This window comes from Tenebrio molitor, chromosome 5, assembly GCF_963966145.1.
Source record: "Tenebrio molitor chromosome 5, icTenMoli1.1, whole genome shotgun sequence".
Lineage (NCBI taxonomy): Eukaryota > Metazoa > Arthropoda > Insecta > Coleoptera > Tenebrionidae > Tenebrio > Tenebrio molitor.
Window position 1 is genome coordinate 7077638 of NC_091050.1, and position 27436 is coordinate 7105073.

The window sequence follows — 27436 nt, forward strand, 5'->3', positions numbered from 1 at the left end:
GTTACGGTCTATAGTGAAAAGCAAACACTTCAGGGGATTTACGATCATAAATTGTTCGGAACGTATAATTCTTCATGCGTCGACTGTTTTAATAAAGCGTTGTCAAGTGCAAGATTGCTCCCGGATATCACATTTTAATCATTTTCAAATAAAATTAATAGACCGTGCTCTGATATCTTCATAAAGCCTTGTTGGGCTTACGAATATGATCTAAAAACTTTCCACTGAAAGGCGAATATGCTCACCATGACGCTGCTGAAACGACACTACCGTTGATATATAATGCCTTTTGAGGGAAAATTACATATTCCAAATTACATTATAATGGAGCATCGTGATAATGGTGTCGTACGGCATACTGCTATATTTCTTGTAGGAATATAGGTCAAAATGCATCTATATAATGTTAGTATCTTGTTTACATAATAAACCAACGAGAATACATTTTATAAGAAGCGAAGTAATCAAACCAAAAATGTTTTCACTTATCGTAAAACATCAATACTCTATCAGAAAAATGAAATTACTAAAAGGGGAACGATTAAACCAAACGAAAGATATTTATGTGAAAAGTTGAGATTTAGTAGAATTGGTTTGATGGGTGGAACAGGATTGCTTGTTACGGACATTAAGCTATTATAACAGTTACCACAAAATAATGAAAATAAACACTTTTGTGGTTCTGACAATTTTTGAAAATATGTAGATATGTTCGAATATGTATTTTATAATAATTGCCGTACTATTAAGAAGTTGGAATTATAATTATAATTTTATTTTTCGTATTTTTAACAGATGTGAATTAATTCTTTTATTAGTAGATGTGCAAATTCTAGCAAATTGAATTTGAACATTGGAAAAATAAACCTATCTATTTGTTAGGAGCGGGCTTATGAAATGGAATATTCAGAACTTCCTGAATTCGGAGGTCTGAACGCAATACATAATATCTTCTCAAAAATTTAACACTAAATTTTTGACCATTTTGATCTAACGAGCGTTTAAAAAATGTGTAATCAAGTTGGCTATGGTTTTCCCTACCATTTTCAGACAGACCCAGATGATTTAATTCTACATAACCTTACTTTCTTCATCATTTTAATGTAAATGAAACTATCATGTAAGTAACTCACATCATAAACTGTTTGTTGAATAAATAAATGATGTTCACCTCTATGGTTTTACAGCTGACGAAGTTACCCAATGTATTAACAGAAACAAAAGCCCACATATTTCTCTAAACGCTCTTTACATTTTCAGGATTGTAAAAATTACAACATTTCCAACTGTACCAAGAAAGCTTTGAGGATGTTTCATCGTCATACAAAACTACATTTTATTAACAATGTTGTTTAATTTGTTATGTTGCTTGTTTGATTTATTGGCGGTAATGAAGAGTTTTAATAGAAAGCTTCCGTTTTATACGATTGTCATGGGAACAACAAAAAATTCTGCAAATTTTTGACGTTTATAAAAAAATATTTTCGTGCGTTCGTGTAAAAACATTATATCATTATTCTTAACATGAAAACTCGAACATTGCAAGTTTGACATTTAAAATAAATAGATCTCCTCAAGTAATTACGTAGCGTTGGCGTGCGATTACTTCGTCGAATCTCCTACGTGCATGCGAATTAGTTTCCGTACATTTTTCCTCGCTTTTCATTAATTTATTTCTTGTTGTTCGGAAATAAAGCACTCATGTCTAACTCGTGCTTATTTCCAGAACAACAAAAGCATTCGTGAACTCGGAAGCATTTCCGAAGTAATTCATGCATTAAGGAGATTATAACCAATTTAACAATTAAAAAATGTATCATTTGCGGAAACTACATATGGTTTGATAGCCATAATCGTATTTCGATAAAACCCCAGCTGCTGTCATTGTATGTGTGTATAAAATAATCTCATCAAATACCATTCGAGCTTTGAATTATTTATGGTTAATTTAGTCAAACTTTCCGAACGGGGAGTAATTTCGTGCAAATTTGTTAAATTGTCCAATTTAATAGCCCTTTCATCGCTGTATACAAGTTATCGTAAATGAATCTATTAATTCAAAGCTCTGATGCTATTACTACAGATAAGCTTGTTGTCTATTTAAAAATTATATAGGTGTATTTATCACTCTTTTATTTTTTATATACATATTACAAAGAAATAAAATTATCTGTTACATATTTTTAGTATTGATTAACTTGATTATATATTTGTTCTTTTTTGTTATTACATAAGATAACATGGCATCACGTGGCAGCATATTATCCTTAAAACTTTGCTGATCATAAAAAGCTGTTCAAAGAAAGAGAAGAAAAATGTTCACGTCGTGTACAACAGGCACAGGACATTATCGGTTATCTTTATCCTGGTAAAAATATGGAAATAGAATTTAAGTTTTGTAATATATTTTGCGGTAAGAAACTTCTGCTGAATAGGACTGGCATACATAAACCATTGAGAATTTTCCAAGACCCAGAAAGAGCGTCTATAAAAACAAGTTTGCACACTAGAGGTGTCATTTAGTCGACGTGACCACGTAAGTGCGGCTTAATGGCTTTGGGTGGAAAGTTTGGAGACATCCCAACAGCATCACCATGCGGACCTAAGCGAGAGGATATCACTAGTTCTGCTACGTGGTGAAAAACTGACAGTAAAAAAGTCTGGATTCCCATAATAACCAGCCTAAACGGAGGCATCGTCAGATTGTATCCGGAGAAAACTTGGAGCCTCCCTCCGGGAGGTACGCCGACAATAAGCCTGCGAGGGCGTGAAGGTTCCGATCAGCTCCCAACAAATCAGCAACAATGCTCTCTTGAACACTCAAAGCGATACATTTCATCTCAGCCCATTTTCTCATCATTTATCTGAAAAGATCACATCTGAAAGTTGTACAATACGATCACCTCGGGCCTCGACTGGCTTTGCGCGATGCGGCATCGGAAAAGTAAGATCGGAAATGGGAGGAAAATAAAGTGGGAAAAAAGTAAGAGGCAGATGAGACGGGACAGAATGGCACTCGAGCGAAAAATCCTTCGGGACTCCGAATCGATATTTGTATGTCTAAGGCAGTGTGTGCGATGCCGACGCACTACGACGCCTCCAAAACTGCACTGGACCGAAAACAGAATCAATTGTTCCGTTTGTTTGCCCTGTCCTTGAATCCAGGACGTGTGTCGTTCTGGGACTGACGTACTTACGGCGTGTTACACAATAATTGATTCGAGAAACCCGAGCTTCCGCAAAAATTTTACCACCGACAAAAATTTTGCTCGAATCCGATACCTCCATCCGGACTTCAGCACGATCCAAACAGGATCTCTGATGTCCAGCGAGCTGCGTGGTATTTTTGGAGAACTCTTCTGAAGCTCGCAAACGCGTAATTGCACTTTGGGAGCCGTTCTAACGCAACTTCGTTAAATATTATTAAATTCGTAACGTGAAGGTTTAAAAATTTACAGGATTATGTCAAGTGCTCTCGTCGAGAACGACCGAACGATGATATTGATTGCCAAAGCTAATTAAACAGAGTAATAATTTCTGGAAACTTATTAAGATACTATTATTAATTTTAACAGGAGCAGACAAAGGATTAAGATTGTTTCCACCTTGAACAATTTCTCCACCCTCACTACACCCTAACAATGTTGTCTAAATCCTTAAAATTCGAAGCTGTGAAAACATTTTCATGTTTGGTGGCTATATGCAAATAGGACCTGGAAAAAGGCTTAGTATCTACGTTTTCTTTTCATCACTTCGTATTCCTCAAATTAATGTGGATAACTAAATGAATATTCAAAGGATCTCATTATTCAGTTCCCTTTAACATTATGATTCGGTTAGCGCATTAAACGTTTTTGTCATTTAAGTTATTGGTTTTCGTTATAAGTTGATAAAATTTCTTTTATTTATGAAGGCAATACCTAAATTGGGGCTTTCTAAATTTTTTTCCAACAGTTACCCCTCGCTTTAAGATGCTTTATTGAATAATTTGCGCTTTGGCGTTTTTATTAAACCAATCATAAAAAGTTTCACCACAGAAAGCGGCACTTTAAAATTCGTTTTAATTATACCATTAATCTCTTTATAGGCATTTTGTGAAGGTACAATATAAAACATAACAAATATTTACAATATTTTGCACGCTTTCTTTATGAGGGTTTAAGTTTAAATAAAAAGATCGTTCACTTAGAAAAATATCCGTAAACAACATAAGTAAGCTGTGTTGTTTACTGTCACAAACAAGTTTACAACTCGTCGTTCATATGACAGTTTAAAATAAGAAGTCATCATGTGCATTTCAGGAAGTCAACATGTCACACAATAATAAAATGTTGGAATGTAACTAGCCACTACACGTCCGTCAGAGATACTGTCACATCCTGTTGGTTCATAAATAATTTTTGCACTTTACTTCTGGAAGTGATCAGCAATATTGATTTTAGTTTATTTATTTCACCATTAGGGCGTGTTTTCGACGTAGGTTTTAAATAAATCAATACATTTAATAGCAAGTATAAATTATAAATTGATAGTACGTCAAAGTATCATATTATGTTGTAAAAAAGAACAGTATTCTCAACTTTTCCATTACAATTTAACATTATTTAGCAACTTCGCTCGAGGGTGGTAAGCGAAAGAAAAAAACCTGTTTTACCTAAGCACGTTACAGTTTCTTCCTATTTCTTTATTTTTGTTTGTATTCTTTTAATCAATGAAACAGCTGAAGAAAGCATTAATATCATGCTTTAATTACCTGCATTTCAGGTTTCTTTATGTCAGAATGTACAACATACATTTACGTTTTCAATGTAATGTGGTTTTAACTGGGAATGTCAATAAATAAATTATGATGGTAGGATTGGTAGGTTGAGATATACACGCACTTACCAACATGCCTTTGTACGTCGTATCTCTCTAACAAAGGCGGTTAAAGAGCAAGACTACTGACATCAATTTCAGCAACCGAAGATGTGGGTTCTAATTAATATGACTTCCACGTTAACAGCTCCAACGAAATATTTAATTTAACCTGAGTGTCAATATTACAATCGAGATATATCTCTTTGTTCCTTGAGACAGAAAAACGAAAACAGGGAGAAAATCAATATAGCAAGAACAACCTACTAATTTTTAAATAATTGTAAAAGTATTTTAAGGCAATACAGTGTGATGAAAAGTAAGTAATACGGGTGGGCAAAAGAATATACATACATATTTAAGGGCAAGTTAAATAAAACCGAACAGAACCTCCATGACAAATATTAATACCTGACCTGACCTGACCTGACGACCTGAATACTAATTAAGATTAAGTCAAGTGAGGTGGAAGTTTTTTAATTTAGAAATGTCAAATAAGTTATTACAACGATCAGAAATACATAATGAGGCATGTTTTATTATTATTGTCAACCAGATGTAAAGTGATCATAATAGAATCTTAAACTATTAATCTTATAAGTAGAAGTGTAAATTGAGAAACATTAGTCTGTTATTGAGACGTGTACTTCTTTAGTTTAGCAAATAACAATGTTGTTATGTAGCAAATAATTAGTGCCTGAGCTAGAAAATCGACGTTATTTCCATTGTACCTTCGGATGATAGCTTATACTCTGGTACAAGTAACGGTGGTTGTTGTAATTAATCACTCTCAAGTGAAGTTAGCTAATGAAATAATCCGATTACCGACAGAATTCCTGGTGATGTGTGATGATTAATTAATTGCTAATTTTGAAAGTGAGGGAAAAAGATCAAATTACGTCGGCACACAAAAGATTTGCAACGGTTAAATTCTTAATCAAATTTAATACTAAACCACTCGAAAATTTTCTCTGACACAAAACGCTTTTATTACGTAATAAAAGATGCAAAATAAAATGAGACGAAAATTTCCAGATTCCCTAATAAAATGTCTGTTCTTAATTAAAATTAAATATTAAAATAATCAACAAGAAGTGTTCCTCACAAAATTGAGAGCTATCCCAACGAAAATTTAATGAAACAACCAACGATTAGTGAAGGTGTGAGGATTTGTAACGTGGCGAAAACATAAACTAGCGATGTGAAACCGATAAATGAAAATGTGTATAAACTCGGCCGCGATAAATAAAGTGTTAAAAACTTTGTACCGAGTGCTTGGGGTTTTGTTTTCCGGGACTCCACGGTCCGGTTGAGCTTCGCCTTCATTAATTTCCAGCAGGCGTGTTTACACATATAGCTTGTCACGTTTATGTTGCAAAACCTGAAAGCTTTTTGCTTTCGAGCTGGCGCGGTTAATCACACGAAATTACCAATGACGTTTCATTCTTATCCCTCTGATCCTTGCTTTAGCGTATATATGTATACGACCGACACATTGTCAAACAGCTTTTGTGCTTTGTCGTGACGGTCGAATGAACGCTTTCACCGAGATTCTTGCTCTGTCTCGGCCATGTGCGAGCCTCCAAAGTATTTGGACGAGATTTCGAGCAAGCCTTCGGTCTCGTCCCATTGTGCCCGGCCACGAGAGATTTAATCCGTCATTTTACACCGGATTAAATTACGACAAGCCGCTCTTTAGCTCTATTGAATGCTTTCGACATTTTACCTTTACTTTTCCGGGATATCATCAAAATCTCGCAGGGGTTTCGATTTGCCAAGAAGCAATATAATTAAAATCACAACTTGGCTCTTCGAGAACAAGCGTGGGTGTCAGTAAATGAGGCGGTAATTACAAATTCATTAGAATTTATGCCAAGACGTTGTACAGAAAGCTTACAAGTTTACAACATAAAATACACGAGTAACACAAATTAAAGCGGAAATGCTGAAACTGTTCAATGGTTCATACAGGGAAATTTTCCAAGACGAGAATGGTGACGTAAGGTAATACTCAAAAAGAAGAAGAAATCGGGAAATTAAAAGGAATTTTTACCGTACTTGTAAAAAAAGAAATAAACAAATAAACTTATGTTTAATTAACTTAGCAACCAACAATACACCTGTAACACCGAAAGTGTTTCATATCTACTTTTTTTAATGTAGCTTCTTCGGTGGTGCCGTAAGAGATAGAAAAAAACTTCATATTGGAAGATGGGAAAATATTAGGGTAAATCTGATAACTTTCCAAAAATTCAAAGTGCTTTCGCTGAACAGAATGAGGTGCAATAAAACCTTCATCACTTGTGATTCCTGCAGTTCCGCTAAGCTCCCCCTAGTCCAACTTTTCCTTGGTAATTGGCGAAATAAGATAGCGGTCATCCTCCATAAACCGTCATTTCTGATATTGGACCGCTGATGTTTGACATACATTCACCCTTAGAGTCGAATATACGGATATTACTGTCGAAAAGTTTTGAAATATTGTCTAGTCTAGAGAAACTCCATCAAAACCCATCCTTGTCTGAAGTTCCGTTAGTTCAGGGGTGTCTTCGGTATCAAGCTAATCCGTAAATGGGTGTTGCTTTGACGAGTTCAAAGTTTAGGGTTAAAAAGCGAACAAGAGATCGTGGCTGAAACAATACAGCGCTTTCTCGACCTCCTCCAGACACGTCGAACTTCCATTTCCGGTGTGATATTTTCTAGGAGCATGGGTCAAGGCTGACACACAACGTAATAACCCTATTTTTAGGAACTTTATTCCAGGCTACGTAGTAGATAGATAATGACATTGGGAGACATTGTAATCCTTCATCAGGAAGAAAATTGGAGCTATATTCGATATGACTTGGGTTCACTTTTGAATCTCAGGATCAATTTAATTTGCCTACTGATTAAGCATTAATAAAACTTAATTTAAGGTTTTTTTTCGAATGAACGGTTTATGTATCTTATTACGTTGCTTTTGTTTGAATAAAGAACTAAATTTAACTTAATTCAAAACAGAAAAATTAGTGCGATTTTATACAGAGATATGAACAAAACAAAAACAGCTTTCTTTCGTAATTTAAACAAACTGACGCTGATATATACTGCTTACACTTTAATAAATTAAATGCGTCGTTAAACACAAATTGTAGACATTAACTAGTACTAGTATTCCTGCTGAATGCCTAAAAGTTATAATGTATGGTATCATCTGTTCAATTAAACTGAAGATAATCGGAGAACCCCTGATGTTATTGATAGTAGGCGTATAATTTCTCCCTTGTTAAAAATTTTAATTAGACCTTTTCGCCTTTTAAATTAATTCCACCGTTACTCCATTTTTGATATAATATAAACGAAATATAGATCTGGTAAATTGTAAATATAAAACTTTTTATACTAATGTGTAGTATGTAGTAAAGTTACAGAACAAAATTTGAAAACGTTATCATTAAATTCTTAACAGAGGACTGAAAAGGAAAGGAAAAATCCTTTCGAGATTGAGAGCACCTAATGTTGTTTGTGAGGAGTATTTCTCTTTGTATCCCACCATGAAAAGGCGAAAATCTAATAATCTTTTTATGGAGGGACTCCCTTGAAGACTAATTTAATTAATAAAATCCCATGGAAGTTGCGAAAAATTGTTGTCAGATTCGAACAATTTTTTACAAGCATATAGGAATTTTGCTGTGAAGAACATAAAAATGAGTGTAATATTTTGAGTAATATTTTATTTATTGTGTATTGTAGGTACTTACAATAATTCTAAAATAGAATTGTGGGATATAATATATATTAATATTTATGTTGTGTATCTGTAAATATGGAATAATACTAGTTTACCCCCTGGACATGTCATGTCATTATCTGAATACACATACCTTCCTCCATTTGAAATAGGCAAACTACAGCTATCTATAAAATACAAAGCAATGCTAATACGGTTTAAGCAAAATACGAAATAATGGTGTCGCGTCAATTAAAACAAAGCTTAAGCAAGCTTTATCACGTTCCGTCGAATGAATATGAATAAGCTCGTCAAGTGTTTCGAGATTTTGTTGTAGTTTGGTATAATTCGATCGGAATTAGATCGTCACACTTTGCTAACCCTTCAAGCTTGAAAATTTGTTGACACGGTAAAAGCTCGAGATTATCGAATAAATTATCCTGTTAAATTCAGCGGAATTTCGACGGGATAATTTTCGAGGGAAAATCACCCAATAAAAAACGTAATATATCCAGTTATTAATTTCGAATGTGGTAAATTTTTCTTTTTCAGGGAGTCAGGTTGCCTAAGGCCACCAATCATATACGGTCTCACTTCATAATGGAACGTCACACGATGCCCACAGTGACTTTGAGTGATGTCAGTCAGCTTCAGTTTCTGGTTTTATCGTGAAAAAGGAGCAGATGGAATATTTTTATAATTACTACATCGATTGAAAAAATTATGTGTGAAAGAAATGTTTTTACAGAATCACAAATGTCGTGCTTGTTAGCTAATTCAGTTGAAAAATGTACATATTACATAGTTTACCAAGAATTCGTGCGATTAATAAGAAAAATTTACTATACGTCAATTGTCACTGCTTGTTTAAAAATTAAAAATATGACTGGATAAATGTTATCACGTGACCTCTCTAGTATACGTCAAATTTGACATTTAACATGCAAGAATGAAGTTTGTGTTGAATATATCGAGTGTTCATTTAAATGTATTCTGAAAGTTGGCGTTAAAGAGTCGATTGTGAACGCAAAATTATTTTAATTGTTAGACAAGTATTTGTGAAGATTGGATAATAACTGTTTCAGTCATAGGACCAACAGATAAAAAATAAGAAAGATTTTTTATTAAAAACTCTTTTTTCACGCTTCTAATTCGCTGCAGAATTTTTGAATTAGTGATTACATTTGACATATTATCTAAATTATTATTAAATGATAATATGTGTATGCAAAAATACAGTTAGCTTGGAAAAAATTGTTAAGGAATCAACCATAACTAAGAATAATATTTAAAGAAAGATTTGGATGTAGCAACTTTAACCACAATAGAAGCAACAACATTGAAGGCATTATACTCGTAGTTAAAATTAGACCAGCATCGACAAGATATAGTCCAAACAAGAGACGAAGGTACAGGATATTAGTTTTCTCTCATTTAGAACCTTGTTCAAGCACCGAGTCCCTTTGCTGCAAATAAAATCAATACTGCTGATTAAGGGAGCGCAATTACCACTTTTATGGCAAAAAATTACACTAAAGTCCGTATCCACACGAGAATGATGCGATAATTTTCCAGGAGAACATCGCAAAAACATCATTTTATTACCCGCACCATCGCTTTGCTCCAATTTTCATTCATCACAGTCGCCGTTTATGAACATATTTTAACGAAATTACAGAATATAAAAAACCGAAGGGAAGAAGATTAAAAACTGCAAGCTACAGAGGAATCGAAGCGATCCTTTCCCGTCCCCTACGAATAAATTACCACCGCCCTCCTATCATCAGGAAAACCCTGTAAAAGCCACATCCAATCTGGTAAACACGGAGCGTTTGAAAGAGCACTTCTTTGTAAATTACACACGTATTAATAATAACATAGCTGAAATTGCTCGTCCCCGAGGGGTTCAAACTTTCTAATTATAATTGTGAAGGTGGAAATGGGTTTTTGTTACCTTTAATCTGTTCCGCGGGCGAGTCGGAGCGGAAAAGCGCTGCCTCGTGGCGCTGCCCCACGCTGAAATACACCTGCACCGTCGTGGGGAGGTCCATGAGCGACTCGGCCACCGGCTCATCGCTTAAGCGGCACCGACGTCGCTCTCCTCCAGCTCCTACTCAGGCATGCGGGGGCCCTCGGCACGACGTATCTGCAACAAATTGCTCTGCGTTAAATTTCGCCCGTTTTTGGGTAGGATATCGCCGAGAAGCCGCCTCCCGAGGGTTATTCTCCTAATCAATAAGGTGAGATTTTTTCTGATGGAGTTTGCTTTAATGGAAGTCGGAAACGAGACTCTCACGAAGGAAGATAAAACAAAGATCGACTAGTGATAAATTAATCGAAATGAACGGAAACATCTTTGTCAGTACGCTGTCGACACTACGCTAATATTTTCGAAGGATTCACTTTATTTCTGTTCTACAACGTGGACGTGGAATTTGGAAAAACAATTTTACATACACATCTTGGTTCGGCTCAATTACATATGATAAAATGTGAAATAATAATGATTATTACATACTTTTTTTAAATCAATACTTTGCGAAAAACTTTTTGTAAGAAAACTTCTTGGTAAGAAAGTTGTACGTCGCTCTACAACAGAATTCAAATTAAAAAAATCTTAGTTCACTAAACAACCGTCCTTTCACACTAGCAAATTCAGCAAAATAGATACAAAACTAAACGAAAAGAAAACATGTTAGATAAATGAAAAGATACAAATAGAGAAATAAAATTTCGGTGAACCAGATATGTGGTGTTTATCGAAGTTGTACAATATTCAGGTTTCGTAGAATTTAAAAAATTATTAGTTATCTGCCAACTGGCCAGGGATGAAATCCCTTAAATATTACATTTCCATAAACAAACTGGTAGTAATGCCCTCCCAAGTGACATTATTTAATAGATATGTGTTTGTTTAGATGTAAAATTTAAATTGCGTAATCTAGTATATTCAGACTTGGTACGTTTAACCCCCAAGAGAAACAGAACGCTCACAGCATTATTGTGTACCTGACTAAAATATATAGCTTTCTTAAAATTTTATTTCAATTTAATTTAAATGCCTGATTAAAATGTTTTCAATAATGTTTAATGTGAACCCTTCGCGTTAAAGTATCTTAAGTTCAACCAATCTTAGCGCAAAATATTCAATTCTAGTTTTCTTTTAATATGAAAATCAGTTTTCTTTTAATGAGACCCATAAAAATGATAACGTTTTGTAGGCCTGTTAAAAGAAAATAATAATAAAATTTAATGGCATTAAAAAGATTCAGATTAACCATGAATATAAGATTTTAGGGTGATTATGGCAAGGATACTTTGTTGAGGGTACATAGGATATATGTACGTATGTACATATAAGCTGCACGTGCAATAAAATAAAAATACAGAGACTATATTAACATACATAGTTGTTACAAATTATGCAATAGTATCATTGGAATAAAAATACAAAAAAAAAATGAAAGTGTTCAAATAACAGTATATTATATGTAGTATGTATTATAATATACTATCTACGGAGAGAAATACATGATTTTTCCTGTGACATAATATGCAGCCAGGGGGCGAAGACCGAGGGCTACAAAACGTCAAGGTAAAAATAGCATTCTTTGTTCAAACTGAAAAGTGTATTGATTATACACTGTGCTCTATTTGCTAATATTTTATTCAACGAGCGTGCAATGATGAGTAATAAATAACCATTACACGTGAGCAGAATACGATACTTTTTTACGACGTAACAATGTTCTCTATCAAAATTCATTTATTACTTCTTTTTAATAAAATGTACTCCAGAATTATAACATTTAAAAGTAATGATAACATATGAATGTTGATCTGTGTCATAGTATCTTTATGATGTATGCCATGATTTGCATGCAAATGTAATTTTGCAATTGGTCACCATTTGTGCGGTAACGGTTCATTATTCATGGCAGTATAATTACATATAATGATAGTTAGCGAATTTATAAAGAGTGCATTATTGTATCTTGTATCTACAATATGATGATTGATGAACATAAAAAGAATTAACGGATGGCTAAGGAAAACAAAAATTCTGAAAATACGTGACGTAGCTTCAATCATACCAAAAGCGACGATGAAGAGGTCTTTTACCATAACTCCAACAAACGAGGTTCGAATGGTAAACCTAGTCCCTATTTTTTCTTCCTCTTTCGAAAATAGGTTTCTGTTATGAACATTTTATGTACTTATGTAATTTCGTTTTTATGGTGGCCCCTTATCTTCTTTTTTTTGTGGCTCATATTGATTTTTTAATATAGATATGTGTGGGTTGTAACATATAAAGAAAGTAAACAATTGTAATATTCACACAGGGAGGGTTGAGATAGAACCTTTTCGTGGTTATTTTAGGAAACCATAATCTGCTTTTTTAATTTGCGGTTGTGTATTTTACACAAATTAAAAGTAAATTTGAATCGCCGATATTTAACAGGTAAAGAATATTTCTTTGCATAAAGTAAAAGTGGTAGTCCATAATTCACCCTTGCAAAACTTTATTTTTATTGAAAAACGAGATGTGCGACTGTCTAAATTGTCCTAAACGACTTTCGGATTACTGCAGTAGAAATTCGAAAACATAATTTTGTGTTTAATTTACGTTCTTCAATTTCGCTGTTTTAATAAACGAAATCGAAAGTTCTACATTATTCAAAATAATTACACTAAAATGTTATCGTCATTAACATCATGTTAATTATGATTATGTAATTATACAATGGGTTAAATTAATATATAATACATTGTGTTTACATTCAACATAAGTACCCAAATGAGGTTAACTATGATAACGTGATTATTAAGTTCAATAGACAATTAAATAATTTTAATTGAATTCAAAGCTTCACACGACAGGGAAATAAATAAATTATACATTTTCTTTCAGGTACCTGCATCCTGTAGATAAGTTGAATCTTGGTGATCAGTACTTAAAAATTCCATTTTCAACACTAGTGTCCTTAATGCGATTGAATAGTGCAGTTTTGACAGTCACCATCGTTTTCCCTGATGCTTCGTTTTTTTGTTTACCTAGACCACATAAATAACATTGTTTTTCCCATTTATATCGTTCCTCGATGTGTAAAACTAACGGAAGTTTTGTGCTTGAGCCATGAGCTTTTAACGTTGGTTTTGCAAGTGTCAGTTCCTATTTTTCTTTCGAACTGTAGCAGCAGTTCAGAGCACGGTCATCATCCCCCACAATTCAAATATCAGGGTGACAACACTGTACTCTGACATGGCGCTCTGGCAGCACATAACACAACACACTATTGAAAATTATTTTTTTTTAACTAATTACGGACGTTGTGACGATTAAACTAAAAATGAAGATAATGACAATTTTTCCATCACGGGTGGTAAAAGTTCAGTGGGGTGGACTATGAAAAACTACGTCTCTAAGTGGTGTTAATATAGCAGAGAAGCGATGCGGGAGCCACATGGAAAACAAAAATATACATAAAGAAAAAGATAATGAGAAAAAATCCGAACTGAAACCCAAAGTTCTGGCGAGCTTTATCGAAACTTGTGGGCTTGTGAAGTTTGAAGAAATAATTTTTAACGATTGAACCTTCCTACAAATCATCTCAAACTTCTATGGCTCGAAGGGCGTCATTTCGAACATTTAATTTAAAGGTTAGTGCCCTTGATCAAATGTGGTGCGTAACTTCAATGTCACTCTCACTTAACTACGAATTAAAAATTGGTTTTTGTTTGAGTATCTAAGTTTTTATCTTCTTTCACTTTTAATGTACGCACGGAGACATTGGGGGTACTAGAATTTAGGATCAAACTAATTAATATTTTATCTGGGTTTAGAGAGATTTTTCGAAAAAATGGTAAATGGTAATTTGTTTTGATGAGCTCTATCACTGTTAAAATTTTCTGAACGCATTTCAATAACTTGCTGTAGAAATAATTGATTTAATCTTCACAACTGATGCATCGAGCACTGCAATTCGTATACGCTGGTTCGAAAATGCAGAATAAACCCCCTTCATTTCGGAATCCGTGCCCAACAAATTAAATCTGAAACCGGTAATAAATTTAAAATTAAGATATTCCCCGTGGTCAGCAATTTATCAGGTAAGAAAACTTTCTTTGAAGCCAGTGGTCTGGGAATCAGCTGGTTGGGATCAGATTTATTGAAGGTAGAAGTCTCTGGGGTACTAGTTTCTGAGTGCAAGGGGATATCAATTGTCATAAAACTGTTCTTTATGTACTTGAAAAACACCGGGGATATATTAAATTTTTAACGAAGCAAAATTTTCAAATTACTATTCGACGAAAATGAAAGCTGCCATTCGAAATTAATCCTCTTATTCCCAGTCCACGCAGATGGCTATTTAATGAATTAGCAATTTCAACAAATAATTCTGTGGTATTACCACAAATTTATCAGTACCCAGAATATTATTGGGTATTACAGGAGCTTTAATACCACAATAAAATCATTACCGCTATATCATCGCTGCTGCAATACTTTATGGTGGCTATTGCTTTTGTTATTAATTAAAGCTACTATTTAACAGCTGGTGAAAGCACCAAATATACATAAATATATAAATTAATGATTTCTAAACAAATTTAACTGAAAGCAAATTATTTTAAATATGTTTCATGTTAATCCTGAGGTTGTCCGCGATAATGTGGTTGTTACAAACGGTTTCATTCCCTGAGATTGATAGCGTAAGAGGAGATTACAAAGTCGTGATGGGTCGGAGTTTACCACGAATTTAATAAATTCACCCGGTTAGAAGACAATCTTCATCGAAAGCACACAAAAACAGGCTTTTCCAGAATAAAATTAATAATTACAAATATCTAATTTTTGTGGCTATTCCATTCACCTGTCATTTGTTAAAAATGGATCAATAAAAAACAATTTTACACATTTGTTACCATGGTTTCAAAAAAATTGGACCGAATATTCCCACTCGTGGAAATTGTATCGGTAATACCACTAGCGATAATTTTTAACAAATGAATGCAGCCTTGAGAATTGCTTCCAAATGGACTCACGTGGTTTTTTTTGTGTTGTTGGAAACATTTTCTTCGATTTCTGCGTTAATTTCTTCTTCCGATTTGCTGCCAAATTGCCAAAGTTGGTTCATGGAATAGTCCTCCGAATACAACTCGTAGTCCAAATTATGTAGACTATTTTTCAAACTGGTTTCACTCATTCAATTGTGCTTGCGAATCTCACTCGTGCTGACACACTCGTGGATTCATTTCCAAGCACAATTGATAATTCGTGACCAGTTTGAAAAATAGTCGACATAATTTGGACTACTCGTGGTATTATAAATGATGAAAAGATACAAATTATCCATCATTAATTTATAGCTATTGTTACTCTCCCCAAATTAATTACCTTTTTGATTTAGTTATGCACACATTATTTGTGGAACGAACTTAATTTTAATTTTTTCTGTTATTCTTTACCTAACAAATCTTTGAAAACATATACACCAAGATGTGAACAATCCCTGTTTAAAGCTTAATGGCATAACCAAGAACCAACTAACTTGTAAACTGTATGTACTAACAATGGGAATAATACATGAAACAACCCTTATAATTCTAGATTAGCATTAATTAGAACAATAGACTGCAATATGCTTAATTCATTATTAACGGTCACATATTATATGATATTCTTGAGATGAAATCGCAACTTGAAACTAGGTATCTGTATTCATCTTGTTATACTTAACCAAACGTATTCTTTAGTTCTAAAATGAACAATTTTTGCTTGAAGACGATAATTCACACCACTATTTGTTCGCTAAGTAAATATGACATTATTTAGAGTTTAACAGCCGATGAGCTACATCATACGTTACCGGAAACAAAAGTAGGCACCACAATTTTTCGAAAACTCCTAACGAAATTAATATGAGCGTTCAAAAAATTTCTATTTGTTTAAAATCATATACTATCGCGAGCAATAAATTTTGGTCGTCAATGTCATTTCAAAATTTGGTTAGATTGTCACAGATTTAAAAAATCTCCCTGCCTAATTATGCCCATGTCAACAAAGTGTCAAAAAAATTAGAAAAAAATGACAATTAATGCCATACAACATAATGATTATGGTTATGGTATTTACGACTGTTTTACAATGGAGTATTTTAGATTGCGTCAAAGAATGACCTTGACGACTTTACTTTGATTATCATTTTAATGTATCTACATTGAATTGTTAATTTAAATGAAAAATCATGCCGCACTAAAAATGGGAGAAAAACTAGAAATTATTTTTAATTGTTCACTCAATAAATGACTTTTGACATATACTTACGCCATAATTATGTTGGCGGAACAAAAGCAAACACCAGACACTTGCCCGCATTTTTTTGTTTTTGTTTTGAACCCACGTTATTCATTCTTTCGTAGTTGCAACCTGACAACCGTAAACTTCAGTAAAACTCAAATTTATTTTATCAATCCTTTCATTCTCATTAATAATCTCAAAGTTATCTGTTTACTGAAATATAGTGCTCAAAAAGTTGTTGTCAATTACATTATGTTATCAGCTGCAGTTTTGAAACATGTCACTGAGGTAAGTGTCGGTTGCAGATGTACGGTGTGTTTACCGCCTAAATGGAATCAGTAATGCGTCAGTCGATCAGAACTTGCAAAATATAGAAAGCAGGTGGCAGAGGCGCCGGAGACACCCCCATACGCAAGCGCTGCATATTTATTAGGAATATATATGCAGAGCATACCAATTACGGCCCTGTATTGCCAACGTAATTCCCCTATAAACAGCTTTCAGCCGCAAAAATCGACTTCTCTTTATAAACATTTTCCCGGAATTTATAACGACGATGGCGGAATAGAACGAAAAGGAACCCATTACAGTACCTGCATCTAATTTGAGTCATTTGTCGGTCTCTTACGCGATGTTTTTTCTGGAAATCTTCAGCGTGTGGAAGGACAGAAAAGGATACTTTATACAATCTCTCCCTTCACAGGAAGCTTCGAATAAATGTGATTTATGCCCCAGAAAATTTACATATGGGCTCAACACGATATTTTTCAAAGCGGATCAAATTCGCTTTTTACCACCTTGGCGATTTATGGCGGTCACAAGCAGCGTCACGTTTCGAGATGAACGTCTTAATTAAACGTTTTTAAAATGTCTTCCATACTTCACAGCGAGTCTATTTATATCACGGCATATTTTTGCATTCTGTTCAGATAATTTGCCCTAAAACATGAAGACACTTTATTCCCTGCTCCGCTCTATACAACTCTTCCTTTGAACGTTTACAAATTTCGCTAACGAATCACTTTACACAGGTATTCGCTTTGAAAGCCAGAAAAAGGCAGTCTGAATGGTGTGTCGCAATCAGACAACTTAAGAGGCAACCAATGTAAGGGGTGGCATAATTAATTTTGGGGAGACTGAGCATTATTAGAAACACACCGAAATCGATGCTTACAATAAATTATAACTATCGCACTACCACTACCCGGGTTCCAATTTAGCGTTGATTCGAATTCCGTCCAAAATTGCTTGAAAACCCCTTCAACGGCACCTACAATCATTTCGATGCTACAGCCGAAATAGAATATTTAAGGTCGGAATCCCCTTTAAAGAACATATTTTGTACCACACGGAACGGCATCAAAGAGAGTTAAAAATTCAGAAGGAATTTTTCTGCGGAATTTAGAGATAGCTCTGATGCTATTGCATTCTTCCACTTACCGAGAACGCTTCGAAGTGATCTAGCAATCAGCAAAAGACTCTCTCCCTTTGTGCAGAAACAATAGGCAGCAGTATGATTGCGAGAATGAGGTTATGATTTATTAAAACACTCTGGTATTTCCACAACGTAGGTATGCCAAATCTGCAATATACCAAGACAAACGGAATAAATTGCTGAAATTTCGAACAAATTTTATCGTTTTTGCAAGAATTTATGAATATCGTTTTGAATTTTATACCTCCCTAGTCATCATTAATTTACCCGCCACTATATCGATCCATCAAATTTATCCTTGCGATTTCGTTTGGATTTATGAATTTTCACACCCCTGGGATCGCACCGTTTTATTTTGTTTGCGGCTATCGCACCGACGTACCCCAATTCGTGACACCTTAAATAAAGAACTCCTTCAATGAATTTTTTTCCCGTTTCCATATAATGTTTTCGCCTCAAGGTAATGAGTTAGAATTTCGTTAATTTTATAATTCCACAGGATCTGTTGACACTGAATGTTATATTTTTGTTGATGTGTGAAATGTCAATATAAAAATATAAAACGAGCCAAAAATAAACGCCTTGCTAATAATGGAAACCGCCATTATTTCAATTCACTAAAATGGTGTACTTGCACTTAATTTGTACGATATCGCGTGAAACGGAAACATATTTCCGACTTAAAGTTAATAATTAATTGAAGAAAATAGTAGGTACATATTATTTTAATACCGGGTGTTATGGAAGTAAAATTTTATAAATGTTTTTCACATTTTATCATGGTTGCTCATTTGTACGAGTACATACTTTTCGTTCTCACTTCAAAACTTGAAATAAATATAACACGAGTGAACATTTTATTATTTCTAATTATGTATTTGCTTAAATTGTAAAATTATCTTAATTAGGAGATTTACAATCGTTGTAGAAAAAGATGTAAGTGAGTTGTTACAAAATTATAAGAGGGCGTTGGGTCACAGAATATATAAAAATTTATTGAACAGTTTGTCACTCCTGAACGGACTAATAAAGAAGTGTTTTTAATTTATTTTGGGCCCTATTGGGTAATTTAGATGTTAATTTTCTCAAGGCGCTCTTGGTGCTCGCGGCAATTAATAGTATAGGAAATGGCCTAAATTAAGTCTCATTTATTCTAAACGCGATACTTTTAAAAGGTAAAGCGCCATTACTGAAGTACACAATTCGACGCAGATGCCAAAACGCTGACACAAATAAATTCACAATTAATTTTAACTTTTCTCTAAGAGTTAAACATTTCCAACCAACAAACACGAACTACCTATGAAATCGATTTTTGTCAGCATCGATGTTCCAGATTTTAAACAACCCCCGTCAAACCTCCTTTTCATTAAAGCGTCAAGAAATTTAATGCAATCACTAACAGGGCTGAAGTGGAAATAATGCCGGAGTAACACCTAATACACCATTAAGCTAACTCCGCAACAAAATGCCTTAGGCCATTATATAAATATTCATCAAACATAAGCAATCAACATGACAATAATGAATCCGAAAACTTTCCCAAAGATTTTCTTGAAGTTTTTTCCAAACACTCAAGTTGCGGACCCAACTTAATTCGAGCGAAATTTCGAGGTCAATTGCTTAAGTAAAATGAGAAAATTTAATCCTGGGACACAAGAATTTCAGACTGATCCGAAACTTTCTTTCTACTAGACTGAAATATTTATCCCACTTAATCTCTTGAATGCGGCGACTAAGAAAATTGGAATAACGATGGTAATACGGCGGAATGTAAAAAAAGGGACTAACAAACTGCTACATGTTCGAGCTTAATAAAGTGGGTGGAAATTATTGCCTCGTCTAAAAACTCCTGAAATGTTTGTGTAATGAACATACCATTGTCCCTAGAAATGTGTACTACCGAAAGCGCATCTGTAATAATAAAAGCAAAAATTAAATTCTCTATTTGTTGCTAACATTGATCGAGTGCATTATACATTAATGCGCCGTTTAGAGATGCGCTGTGCAAAGTAGAGTAAATGTGTTGTGCATAAATTAGTATCTGGTTCAATTAACTTGTTGTGTTACAATGAAATATGTACATAGCGATGCCAGAGGAGAGTATTTTGTAATTCATGCAAAATCTCTCTCCGCATTAGACGTCGCAGTTCTCATCAACAAAGCATAATAATGCGTAACACGACACTCAAGAACTCAAGTAAAAACTTGCAAATTAAAAAAAAAGTTCCCATGTGAGACACGCAAGTAATAGGGGCCATGTTATTTGAACACAACTAGGTGTCACACGATTTGAATATTTAATTAATAGTGTTCATTAGGTTTTCTAGAGTTGTATTGTAGGTAGATATATGCTAGAAAAAGTAACAGATTGAAATTAAAACTATTTGTTTTTGAGTAAATGTTATGGTATGGGGAATAAGATATAAATACATACATACATAAAAAAATATACATCTGCTCATATGTATAATATATAAAAAAACGTTAATTTTGACATTATTTTTTTTACATTTTCCTTGTCCCTTGTCACGGGCTGTTTGAAAGCAATAATAAAATGTTTGTTAAAAAGGGGCATAACCCCACCTGTAGTCAAACCTGATATGGCAGTGAGAAACCCTCACAATGTCTCTAAGTCTGTAAGATAGTATAATACTTTATTAATTTCCTTTCAATAATACACATACACAAACAATTTTTGTATCGTATTCTGGTGATGACAGTTTTGCTGCCGAAACGTGCGTCAGCGTTAATTTAATAATAAAGTGTGTTTGGTATGAGGAAATTAATAAAGTTTTATAATTGTAAACACCAAGTGGTTCATTAAACTTCATCTGGAGTATGGTGTTATCGGCAAATGCGAAATCTGTTACTCGAAATCTGCAAAATGCCGTCTACCTCAAACAATCTGCAGAAGAAAAATATAATTAAAATTTGAAATTCACAAAATAATACTCAGCCTACGTCTTAGTAGTAAATTATATTTTTTTAATTTGACGTAGCCAATTTAAGGGGTTTTCAGTAAGTAAATATATGATTGCTGGAATTTAGCAAGGGGACATTCTTCCACAATGTGTTGGATAGTTTCTTTTTCTGCACCACATTCACAAGAGGGGTTTTCACGAATGTTCCAGTGAAACAGCATATTATTGCATTTGCCATGGCCGGTTCTACAACGATTTCATTTGCACCATATTTTCCTGGGTAGGTCAAATCCCGGAACTTTTTTTGTAGGATCCTCAATTAAATTTTTATTGAAAATATCTATGTCTTGCCAGAGTGCTTTTCAATAATCGCAAATGGAGAATGATTGCATGAGAAATTCTTCTTTCCAAAGTGGTTTACGTAATTTTAATCTATAGGGTGGTAAATTTGCCATGTCTTGTGCGAACAATTCAACAACATGACACAACTTCGTCAACTTTGATAAGAATGTGACCTCTTAAACCTAAATCCTAAATTAAAACAAAATAGGAATACATGACGGGGGGATTTTTTGCATATGGTAGGTCTAGAATCTAAGGAGGATAACTTCATCATTTTGTCCCCAATTATTATTTAATTAAGTCACATACCATGTATGATAATTTTTTTGATAGAGACTAATGTCGTCTTTTCGAAGTTGAGACATACTTTGTTCAAAATTTTATTCGGATATTTTATACATGTGCACATACTCGTACATCGAATAAAATTCGTTATTTGAGAGACATACGGGGTTTGACAGCGATAATATTTAATAATACCCCTTCTGTTCAACCAATCACATGCCAACTGCGTTCAAATAACCATAGCAACATATAAACAAAGGCCAGATTTCTGAAATAATATTGATTATATTGGACTTGTATTGGAGGGTCTGTCTGTTGTATGAAATAATCTAATCAAATACCATTCAAGATTTTAATTATTAACCATTAGTTCACTCAAATATTCTGTATAGCAATTCAAATTATATAATAAAAATCCTCCAGCACTGTAATTTTAGTAGTTATTTTTACTACGTCCAATTTTTCACTCTTCTCGTCGTTATGCAACACTTGTTGCATATATCGAAAATTAATCGATAAACTCAAACCCTTATGACACCGCTACAGAATAAATTGTCGTATACCAATTTAAAGTAACTTTGATAGTCTTCAGGCGAAACTCTTGCAAGAAAGCAACGTTCATTTTCCCATTTAAAGTTTCGATTTTTTTTTCTTTTATCTTTTATCACTTTACCATAAATTTGATTTGATTTTTCTTATTTAAATTGTTTTTAATATTCCTTTGTGGCATACCACAGGAACCTTTTTAAGCATATCTATACGTATATGGCCGCTCCTAGAGGGCCCAGACATCACGAGGCACCAAAGTCTTTAAAGCCTGAAGCGCGGCTTCAAGGTTATTATGCGACACTTCTTGAGCAAAAATAATGTGTTCTTACCAATAAAATATCGTACAAAATGTACGCTCCAAGATTACAACCCTGACATACAATACTTTTAGCTCGCCCCATGATTAAACAAAACCCTTTTGTTTGAATAATCTATTACCTTGTTGTCAGTAGACTATTAATTGCTACGTTACAAATAGCCTTCGATTTTAGGAAATATGGAACGCTTGTTGCTATTCCTTGTTAACGAAAATTGGAACTGTAGTTGTCGACAACACCGCACAGAATTATTAACACATAGTTGTGTTCATTTCCGTGTTAATTAATATAACTAATTAATTTAGTTTACAGCGAGAATCCTCGCAGACCAATGACTAGACAACATTCGAAGATTCTATAATTCTTCTGTGAAATAAATTCTGTATGTTAACCGTAATTGCTTGGCGGTTATTGATTACGATACTGTTGCCCATAGTTTGACGGACGTGGAGTTCAATTAGATTTCGCTAAGAAAGAAATTAGTGAAGACATTAATCATTTGTGACAATAATTGCTACTTCTAGGCTTTTAAGAATTGATTGCTTAATCCGGAGGGGTTATGGTCTCCATCAGACCGTTTCTAGGAGTCTGTTTTTTAATAAATGAAGAGATCACTCCTCCAGTCCTAAAAGTAGCCTGGAAGTGGCCATCCAAGACGTGTCCTTTATTTTTAACGCGTAGAATGTAAGATACCTTTGGGAAATTGGGATGCATGTCCGCCATTTCCTTTTCCGCCTCCTTGTCCTTATCTCACAACTCGACCCGCAAAATGGCTGGAAACATGCCGACTGTGTATTTACTTTGTTGTGTTTTGCAATTTAGTAGGTTAAGACACGCTCGGGACACCATACTTATGAGCCGGTGTTTATGTGCTTTTCCGGCGGAACAACCAACTACCGAACCATAAATTCCTGTCAAATGGGAAAAGAGCTTCGGTTCCTTCATTTCGAATGCATTTTTAATTGTCTGTGCGAGTCCTGCGACCCCTTTCTTCTCCCGTTCCCGATTGCAAGTTCCCTCCGGACGTTCTCGGTAGAAGGACGAGATTGGCGTTTTTAGATTAAACGAGAATTATCCTCCGGGATCCATACGTCAAAAGGCCACAAAAATAAGCCGATCGTTGTGCGACTAAATTACAAGACTTGGACGCAACATTGATACAAACTTATTGCCAAAGGGAGGATTACACGTCACGGGAATGTTTGTAATTATTACCAAATCCGTCAAATATGGATTCCTCGATTCAATTACGTGGAACGGGTATTGATTAAGACTAAACATGTATAAGCTTTGGACCCTTTCAACTCAATTATCGCGATGTGATTTCGGGATTATTTAACGGTTTAATAAGGAGTTGAATCGGGGAAACAAAATCGAAAACATCGTCATAGTAACTCGAGTCGAAACGTTAAATCCTCATTAAGGGGCGCATAAATAAATTTTGTTATATAAAGGACAATAAACCACACATAACATAACATTTTCAATAACAACCTCCATGGCGGCGATATTCTCTTTTACTGCTGGACAAATAACATGTAATGAAACGACTTTTGTGGCGTTATTGTTATATAGGACATAAACCGCATAAATGTTACCATTATGATCTCGGTACTAAATTACATTCATCATGTTTCGACAAAATTGTCTCGATCATGGTCGTATGGTTTATCAATAATTCGCCAGTCTGAGACTCACCCCATTGCCTCTAATTATTATCGCGCCAAAGTGTTGGGGATAATCCTTGAGGATTACCCAGAAAAATTAAGGCGAGATTAATGAGAGTCCTATGAATATTGTAATTGGAAACACGAGGTAGCCTGTTTGCTTTTCATTACCACACCGAAATACTTACATACGTAACTTTTTTGCATTATGAATATGCAAGCGGATCAGATAAGACTATCACACTTTTTACACAACAGATGCACTTACCTGTTCATCGTTGGCATCCTAAACTTCGATCTGAAACCAAAAATCCACGATCAGATTTATAATCACAAAATTATCTGTTATCGATTATAATGATATCGCTCCAGCTTTTTAACGCTATTCTAGAGAATTGGAGCTCGCTTTAGATAATGGCGATTTTGCCATCAAACCTAACGACAGTCTTATAAAATCTGGAGCACCGCTTTCCTGAAGATTGCAGTTTATGCCAATATAAAAGAGTGTCATATATTGTTCCGTTTATGCCACGTAAAAGGGTATGTCTAACCTTGAGTTTGCTTAAAGTGCAGAGTAATAATTCATCTCAAAAAATAACATAAAATAACATTATATTAAATAGTTATCTTATTTATATTTGTCAAGTGGCAAAATAAATAATTGCATATTTGATACAACGATAAAAGTTTACATGACTTTGAAATGAAAAAGTCCTTTGGACCTATTGTGCATATTGCAATTTAATTCTTTGCTCGCAAGATTTGCAATTTGAAAAGCAAAAATTAAACTGAAAAGTCCCGTAGTGCCTAATTTTACCGTACCTTTCTGATAAATTAATTATTAACGAGACAAACTGCACGACTACTTATTTAACTGCAAGTGTAATTGTCAGTAACTACACAAAACATTAGTCGTTGGTATCGTAAAAAGCAGCTGACTACTTCAGTTTTATCAGATAAAACTTTAAACATTCACTTATCAATTTATTGCAACATGTCATTATATTCAATTAAAATCAAAAATTAAATTCTTCATAAAAAAATAAAATTATCCGGCGTTTTTGAAATTAGCAAACAAAAAAAATAAAAGCCTTTTCGTTTTAGAAATTGAATTAACGAAAATATCTAAATATCCTGCACGCTACTGAGTTTAATGCTTAAAAGTAATCCTGGTTGTTAGCTTGATAAGTAATTTTGACGTCAATTGTCACTTTATGGTCGCTAATTAATTACACTTTTTTACCAGTGGGGTGAAAAGTGGGTGCGTTAATTTCCCCTTATCAATTTTGATAATTGAAAAAGGGTTTGCTCGACTTCTTAGGATGAGCTCACATTTTTTTACATGTATATCGGCAATACAGCGACTGACTTTTTTGAACACGGTTAATGTGTTGTGTTTTGAGTTGCCAAAGATTGCTTTACATTTTCGCAACAGTTTTGACATAATTTAACTTTCTTTTGGTACCTTTTGTGTTTCTAAATTCGTTTTGCTACCAAAAATCGGTCTTATACGGGGTCATTATAAATGATTGTCTCATCGCAGTAGGTGTTGGTGACGTAGTTGAATGTGCCGCAAGCTTTATAACATGAGTGAGACGAGCATCGCCGATAGGTAGCACTGCTGGCGGTAGTGTAAATTTGTCTACTAGTTTATCTAACGTTGCGAAGCTAGCGGCACATCCCAAATTTGTGTGGGTTTTCAACGCTAACTGCGATGGGACAATCATTTATAATGATCCTGTATTAGACTACACTTTTGATTGTGATTGAACCAAACTTGCCTGGGTGTTTTTTCAATTCGAACAAAATTTTTATTTGTGCCAAAATGAGGCTCACCGAAGTTATTGGCCAATGAATGTACGAAGCTCTACCATATTTTCACTTAGTTATGTAGCAGACCAACGAAACGAACCCTTGGTAGAAAGAACTGATAACTACAAAATACAGGTGTTCGAAGAACAAGATAAAGAATCAACGAACAACGATCTTCTAGATTTATCCTTCTTCAAGTACGAAGCTTGGTGAATTTTATGACGATCATTTGATTAGCACACAGACTACATCTATCCACCTCGCTCATCTGATTTGACACCACTACATTTTTTCTTATTCGGACTTTAACAAGCACTATCCTTAAACAAAGAATACACACAATTGGCGACTTACAGCTGAAAATTACGTAAAAGTAAGAATGTACAGAGGTGGAAGGTCAACAAATCAATGATTGCAAATTTTACAAAAAAATTGTATTAGTGTAAATTGTTATAAATAAATCAATCCTTTTAGTAGTTGCATGAAGTTTGAAATGAAAAATTGAATTGCAATCGTTTTTACTTTTTAAATAAATTAACGTTATGGTTACATAAAGGGGGTGTTTTTTTTTAAATCTGACGTCGAAGTTGGCGTTGGAGAATCGATTTACACCACCCGTGGAAAAACGTAAGATTTCAACAGCTGATCCGAGATCCGTAACCCGTTATAGTGCATTCACAATCGACTCTTCAATGCCAACTTCGAATTAAAAAACGCACCAGTTACTTTATAAGTAATTAAGTTGCTCCCTTGGATTTGTCTGAATTATTTCGCCAGATGCGAAATTAAATAATCATCAGGTATAATATTAACCCAAGTCTGATAAAAACGTAATTTTAATATCGCATTTCACCAATTCCGTTTTTCGCTTCTGCACCAAAATATAATACCTACACAGTCATATATCCTTTTTAATTTCAGTCGGAGATGTGTTCGTGTTCTCATCAAAATTGAAAAATCTTTCAGCAGTCCTTTTACAACCTTTCAAATGAATTTTGATTATTCAACATTTAATTAAAAGTTTTCAAAACAGTGAGTAAATCATAATGTCGGAAATAATGTATTTGTCTAATTAAAAAAAAACTGTGTGTTTAGTAAATGTTGAGGATTTTTTATACATTTTATTAAATAAATTCATTTTCACAAGTAATGTAATGTAGGTAGGAGTAGGAGATCCAGTCAATTCTATTGTGGATAATCATTCTCATCATCTGGGTTAACCATCAGTTAGTTT

At 34.1% G+C, this 27436-nt stretch overlaps 1 protein-coding gene across 4 annotated transcripts in view; it reads right to left on the bottom strand.

Annotated features, from left to right (window-relative positions):
* The window catches only part of Pde9 (phosphodiesterase 9), a 95264-nt gene that overhangs the window by 15199 nt on the left and 52629 nt on the right, over positions 1 to 27436 (bottom strand). For 2 of the 4 annotated variants that reach the window (XM_069046730.1, XM_069046727.1), the window contains exons 2-3: positions 24659 to 24688; positions 10524 to 10715 (exon numbers count right to left, since the gene is read on the bottom strand). In XM_069046730.1, coding sequence (XP_068902831.1) covers positions 10524 to 10620 — 97 coding nt within the window. In that variant the 5' untranslated portion in view covers positions 10621 to 10715; positions 24659 to 24688. Of the gene's footprint in view, positions 1 to 10523; positions 10716 to 24658; positions 24689 to 25212; positions 25329 to 27436 lie in introns of those variants that run through there. The other 2 variants (XM_069046728.1, XM_069046729.1) reach the window with 2 other exon arrangements.